At 52.7% G+C, this 6949-nt stretch overlaps 1 protein-coding gene across 1 annotated transcript in view; it reads right to left on the bottom strand.

Annotated features, from left to right (window-relative positions):
* GPR149 (G protein-coupled receptor 149) overlaps positions 1–5921 on the bottom strand; it is an 81281-nt gene extending 75360 nt beyond the window's left edge. Inside the window, exons 1-2 of the mRNA XM_074192511.1 lie at positions 4950–5921; positions 3433–3625 (exon numbers count right to left, since the gene is read on the bottom strand). Coding sequence (XP_074048612.1) covers positions 3433–3625; positions 4950–5921 — 1165 coding nt within the window. The remainder of the gene's footprint in view (positions 1–3432; positions 3626–4949) is intronic.
* Positions 5922–6949: the final 1028 nt, after the last annotated feature.

Below are 6949 nucleotides of genomic sequence, written 5' to 3' on the forward strand. Positions count from 1 at the left end.
TAGTTTGCATCTGATTACCTGAAATATACTGTGGGAATGGGGGAGGGCTGAATGCTAGCTTTGGAGTCAGGACCTTTTTGGTTAAAAGCCTGCCTCACCTATTTAGCAGTTGTGTGATTCCCACATTTTAACCTTAAATATGATCTGTTCTATTTTTGTGAGTACGTTTCTTCATCTTTAAAATGATTATTCTAACCCTCACAAGTTGTACTAAGGATCAGATGAGATGATAATATGAGACACTCTGAAAAACCAAATCGAACTCTATATATGGTTAAGATTATAATTTTGAGCAGAGTGCACCCTTCATCCTTATGGTATCCAATCATTTGCCTAATTCTAGCTTCACAACCACTTTCCCATTCATCCCCTCTCTCTGATAACCCTCATTCAGATCCTCACTACTGTAAGTCCTGTGGTGAGACTCCAGTCTCCTAGGGGAAGATAGGTAATGCAGTGGTTAGAGCACTGTTCTTGGATTCAGGAGTTCAAATCTGGCCTCAGACACTTAATAATTACCTTGTTGTGTGATCTTGGGCGAGTCACTTAACCCCATTGCCATGCCAAGAAAAAACCCCCAAAACAAAACCAAAAAAAGCAAGAATCTAATCTCCCATCTATTTTCCAAACCCCATCAGAAATGATTTCCCAAAAGGACATATCTGACCAGGTTGTTCTCATGCTACTGCTGAAAATTTAAATGGATCCTTCACTTCAGGATTTCCTTAAGTAAAGTACAAACTCCTCAATTTGATGTTTCAAGTAGTTTAGTATCTTGTTGCTGTTGGCCCTCCCAGATTGTTTTATACTTCTACCTTTCTTTCTTTTCTTTCTTTCTTTCTTTCTTTCTTTCTTTCTTTCTTTCTTTCTTTCTTTCTTTCTTTCTTTCTTTCTTTCTTTCTTTCTTCCTTCCTTCCTTCCTTCCTTCCTTCCTTCCTTCCTTCCTTCCTTCCTTCCTTCCTTCCTTCCTTCCTTCCTTCCTTCCTTCCCTCTCTCCCTCCCTCCCTCCCTCCCTTCCTTTCTTTCTTTCTTTTGGCAAGGCAATGGGGTTAAGTGGCTTGTTCAAGGCCACACAGCTAGGTAATTATTAAGTGTCTGAGACAGGATTTGAACCCAGGTACTCCTGACAGAGCCTGTGCTCTATCTGCTGTGCCACCTAGCTGCCCCCCCCCACCATACTGCTACCTTTCAAACACTGTACAATCCATTCAAATTAGCCACTTGCTCTGCATGTACCTTTTATTCCATCGCCCATCTCTAGACCTTGATAAAGATCATCTACCTTAATGAGGAGGCATTTTCCCTCACCTATGTACTTCCTTCAAGACTGAGTTTAGTTGCTTTTTGCTATTGAGATTTCCTCGGCTGGGAAGTGCTCTTTCTGGCACTGAGTCTACCATTTTTTATTATTTTTATCTTTGTGACTTGCATAAAACCTTGCACATAGGAGGAATTCAATGTTTGTTAGATTAGTTGGTGGTGATGGTGAGGGGATGGTTCTGGATTTGTGATTGTGCTGATGGAGATGAAATTCTCTCAGCTGATACAATTCACCAACTCATCTCTAAGAAACTTTGGGAATTTTCTGAGACCCCGAGAATTTCACTGACTTGCCTATCATCACACAGATGGTATATGTCAGTGTCACATGACCCCTATGTTCTAGCCTCCATAATAAAAAGTTTCTCTGTCTAGAAAGCCTCTGTCCACTACACCACTCTCTACCTCAATCTATGCAGAGGATCATAAGACCACAGACCTAGATCAAGATAGGAGCTCAGAGGCTACCTAGTTCTAGTCACTCATTGTACAGATAGGGAAACTGAAGCCCTAGGAGATGAAATGATTTGGACCCAGAGATGCTATTAGAGAATGCCATATATAATATATGTAATAGTAATAATATAGTCTATAATAATAATAATAGTTTAACAATAATTTTACAGTAATATGATAAAGAGGAATTAGGGATGTCTTCATTATAGATGATATCTACATTATAGCATAACAATGATTTGAAAAATGAAAAATTCAGAGTTTTTTCAAATAATTAATTTGAAAACAATTAAATCTATTTTCAAGAATGTCAAAACAGCCCCAGGGGAACCCATTTTTTTGGGGGAGGGAATTTTTCTTTTTTGGGGGCATCATCAAAAGAGGGTTTATTTTCCCGTTTTTTTTAGGGGTTTTTTTTTGCAAGGCAGATAGGGTTAAGTGGCTTGCCCAAGGCCACACAGCTAGGTCATTATTGAGTGTCTGAGACAGGATTTGAACCCAGGGACTCCTGACTCCAGGGCCGGTGCTTTATCCACTGCACCACCTAGCCCCCCCTATTTTCCCAAGTTTTAACAAAAAAATTCCCAAAATAGAGTTCTTGCAATTAGCAATTGCAACTCAGTCCCTTCAAAGAACAATTGGTGGTAGCCAAACAGGAAGATTTTTCTTCCAAGTGTAACTTTTCAGCATTATTGTCTCCTTACACTAATTTAAAGGGGGGGGTGGTTCTTTCCAGTTTTTTTCTTTCCTCCGATCTTGACCATTTCTGTCCTGCTGTCCTCAAAATCTTTTCCGAAAGAGGCCTGAGCCTATCTTTTTCCTCTAAATTAGCTTTTCCTTCTGCTTTCTTTCTCCTATGCCTACTCCCCAAGCCAGGGAGAATACATAAAGACTCTGAGCTCTTTGTTTTAATTGGCTCTTTCATTATTCAACCAAGGGCAATACCTTGAGACTAGGATTTTCTGTCTCCTCCTGTCTGCTTCGACCTAAGTATTTTATAAGCTAAAGTGGTATTTTGACAGTTCTACCCCCCAGTCCCCACTCTCAATCCAAGACAGGCTTAGGTGGTTAAAGTTATGAGGAAGTCAGAGCTTCAGGGGCAGGTGAATGGCATGCCAGGCTGAGTGTGAATGACTCTCCGGATCTCCTGTGTCTCATCTGCAAAGTGGAAGCCTTTAGGAAGGGTACCTTGAGATGTGTTTGAAAGCTTTCTTAACTTTCAGTAGTTCTGATAGCCTTGGCTCAAAAGCCTTTTTATTTCTCCTCCTTCTATATCTGATACAGAACAGGGGATCCCCTTCTTGCCTTTATTATTCTTTCTGTATTTCTCATGACTACTTCAGGCAGCGGAAGCATGGGAGAGCAAGGTCCACCCAGGGGTCAAGAAAGGAGAGGCCCCAAGGGCTAGGAGGGTCAAGGTGCTTTGGCAGCCTTGATTAGAAAGTGTCTCTGGTCATTTCTCTTTACTCTGTATCACATTTCAGTTTATCTTTCCACGGGCAAGGGTGAAAGTTAGCAGACCTGGGCCGGCCGGGGTGGAGTGGGGAGGGGGCCTCTGTTAAGGTCCCTCTCACTTCTGGCTGTACATCATTGATTCCACCCCCCCCCCCCGGTCCCTACCCTTCCGGGCCCCCCTCCCTGGGATGGCTGCCTTACTTTTGGTCTCCTCGGAAGCCACAGCATACGCGCTCCTTGGACAGTTAATGATGCAGCCACAGGGGAGGTGGGTCCAGCGCTCTGACAAGACGAACACCGGGGTCACGGTGGCCGCCAGGGTGGTCAGCAGAAAGCTGAAGAGTTCGAAGGGGAGGCTCTGGAACTCGGGTTTGGATCGGACCACCATGTGGATCTGCAAGGACACTGGGCTTTAGGGCGCAAGGGTTCCCAACCCTGCAGGGAGGCCTCTCGTGCCTCCCTCCTCGGCCTCCATCCCCGGCCTCCTTGGCTCCGGGTCTGGCTGCCCTCCCAGCCGCCCCGCCTCCTCACAGTGCCTGTCTCTGCGGCCTGCCCACCCGCTTGCCCAGAGGGTGGCTCTCCTGCCATGCCCGTGGGCAGAAGATCCCGGCCCAGGAACCCTCACAGAGGAACAAAGGACAGGAGAGGCGGCCAGGAAGGGGCCATGCGGCCCCCAGACCGTGTGGCCCAGCCAGCCTGGCCAGTCCCCGAACCCCTCCGGCCCCGTGCTCGCAAGGGGCGCTGCAGCGGAGTGGGCGCTGCCGCCGCCGGCCCAAGGCTGGGCTAGCTGGCGCTCTGAGCCAGGCTGGGTGGGCCATGGGGCTGCGCTGCTCTCCGGCCCCAGGACAAGATCGCGGCACCGGACGGCCGCCTCCTTCTCTTGGCAAGACACAAAAGAAAGCCTGGCGGGCTGGCCGCCCCTTCTGCCCGCCCACCCTCTCTTCCCACCTGTCCGTTTGCTTCCTCTTGCCTGGGCATGGTTCCCGCTGGGCAGGGGAGAGAGTGGGGTTGGCCATGAGAACAGAGCTGGGGCCAGTCTTGGGGTGGAAACTGAGGCGGGGATGTAGGAGCTGGATCCGAAAGGGCACTCGCCGGGGGATAGGGAGGGGCTTGGGCTGGGGGGAGCTGGAGATGGGGGTTCTAGACCTGGGACCCGAAGGAGGGCAAGACTGGCGGTGGAAACTGCGGTGGGGTCCGGCAAAGAGGCGGTGGGAGGGAGCCAGGGCGGGCTGAAAGGTCGATCGCTCCCCCCGCCCCCCCGAGCTACCTCGGAGGAAGTGGGGACTGCCTGTGGCCCTTGGATGGAAACCCCGAGAGCTCCTCTGGAGCTCCGTACACCCGAGCACAATCGGCCCAACTGCTACTGAACGGCTGCATTCCCACGGACGCTTGTGGGGCAGTGCCCAGAGCTCGGACTCCGCTCTGAGACTTCGAGGGGGCTTCGGTGAGCAGCCCGGTGGCATTCGAGCAAGCCTCTGGGGGCCTGCCCTGGGGAGGCACGCGCACAGACGCGCGTGGACCCCCATTCCTCCGCCCACCCACCCATCCACCCACTCACCTGCCATCCGTCCGCCTGCCTGTCCACCAGTCACCCCCCCCCCCCATGCACTCCTCCATCCAGCCATGCGTCCGTCCATCCAGCCATGCACGCGTCCAGCCCTGGCCACTCGCTGCCCGCTTCCCTGCCTTTTTCCGGGGGGTTTGCTGCTTTTGGTTACCATCATGGGAAGCCAAAGGACGACCTTGGTCAGAGCCAGGATCAAGGAGAATCGCTTCTGGGCGATGTTCACGCAGAAGCTGCGGCCGCCCGGCTGCGCGCCCCGGGGCTCCCCGCCCGGCCGCCGGCAGCCTCGGCTCCCCGCCTGGGCTCCGGGCCCGGGCCCCCTCCCGGCGGGGGCCCCCAGTCCGAAGGCAGCCTCCGAGCTGCTCCCCGGGCCCCGGGGCTCCTCGGGGCTGGCGGGGAGGGCAGCGCCCCCGGCCGGAGGGGTGCACGGCGTGAAGCCTCCTCCGCGGGAGATTGCCTGGTAGCTGGCTCGCGCCGCGGGCAGCTGGTCGGAGCAGAGCAGCTGGTAGGTGAGCGGGACCGAGAAGGCGAGCAGGACGCAGGAGCTGAGCGCGTAGACGCCGACGAGCAGGAGCGAGCTGCTGCGGTCGGCCAGGCACCCCCAGGGCGTGGGCACGAAGGTGCCCCAGCCCCAGAGCGGGCAGGTGCAGAGCAGCAGGCTCAGCAGCCAGGTGGCGAGCAGGACCCCGAGCAGGGCGCGGGGCTGGCCGGCCACGCTTGTGCGGAGCGTGTAAAAGTTGTAGGAAACTATCACCGACGCTTTGAGGTGGCTGGAGATGCCCTGGAACAGGTAGAGGAAGGCCGACGTGGCGCACAGGGGCTGGGACGTCCGGGCGCTCTCCTTGGGCCACTGCAGGAAGAGGAAGATGGCCATGGGCAGGACGCTGATCAGGTCATCCACGGACCAAGAAGCCACCATCATGGACAGCACCGTCTTGTTGGGCATTTTGAGGAGGCAGACTAAGGAGTAAATGCTGCCCACCAGGGCGGTGAGGGTCAGCACGAGCGTCAGGCAGAGGAAGAAGACCGTTAGAGACCGGGGTCTGTTGGGGGTCGGGTCCTTCATGGGGCTTTCCATCCCCGGACTGGTCCCATTCATGGAAAAGTTATTGGGGACCACCGACATTGTTCCTCCCCGGGGCGCTTAGTTCTTCTTGCCAATGACTCTGCTCGTCTTCTCCAGGCAAGGCATGGCTAGGGTGGGCCAGAAGGGGCCAAGTGTCTTTTCGGTCCTTCTAGATGGTTTCTCTGCTCGGTCCTCCAGGATCCACCAGACACCGTTCCCACGGGTCTGCCAAGTCAGACTGAAGAAAATGGGGGTCCACTTAAGTGAATACTAATAGAAAGAAGAGAGGACCAGAAAACTCCCCCCCCCCGCCCCCGCCGCCCCGGCACTCAAGACAAACACCAAGCCAAACTCCAAGAAAGATCCCCAAGCCACAAGTTTCAGGCTAGCTTGCAGTGCCTCTCGGATCCTTTATTATCGCTTTCCAAGCGGCCAGCCAGTTTCCATTGGTTTCTCAGAATACTCCAACTGCATTCACTTTGGAGAGTGGTTCAAGGGGAGCCTTGGTGGCGAGCTGGGGCGGAAAAGAAGGCAGATCCTCAGGTACGTTTCCACCTTGCTAGCTCAGAGGGAGAGAAAAAAGCAAAGGACGAGAGGTTCTGTCTTTGACTCAAGCTGCTGCAGCTGATGCTACTGCTACCGCTGCTGCTGCTTCTGCAGGAGGGGAGGAGTCAGCTCTGAGAGGATGGAGGCAGGAACACAAAGCAGGGGGAAGGAGGAGGCAAAGGATGCATGTGCTCATGGATCGACCTGCTTCTCCCTCTGATCCCAAGCTAGAAAAAGTCCTCGATAAGCCACACCCTCCAGGGGCGAGACTGCAAAGCCCAGGCAAACCCTGACTCCAGGAAGGCATCATTTGTCTGAGCTCAGATCTCCTCCAGCAGCTAAGATGCTGTTTTCAGTATGATCGTCAGTTCTGTTTCCGAATGGAAACGAGAGGGAAGCCTAGGAGAGGGAAGCTTCCTGATTCCTCTTGGGAAAAGGATGAAAACCGATTTCGATCTCCTGGGATGAAAAATAGTATTTGCTTCCCTTTGAACCACACTCAAAAAATTTCCTAGAAGTAGAGTGAATAGAGGGCAGCCCCA

Source organism: Macrotis lagotis, chromosome 6, assembly GCF_037893015.1.
Source record: "Macrotis lagotis isolate mMagLag1 chromosome 6, bilby.v1.9.chrom.fasta, whole genome shotgun sequence".
In the NCBI taxonomy this organism is placed as follows: domain Eukaryota; kingdom Metazoa; phylum Chordata; class Mammalia; order Peramelemorphia; family Peramelidae; genus Macrotis; species Macrotis lagotis.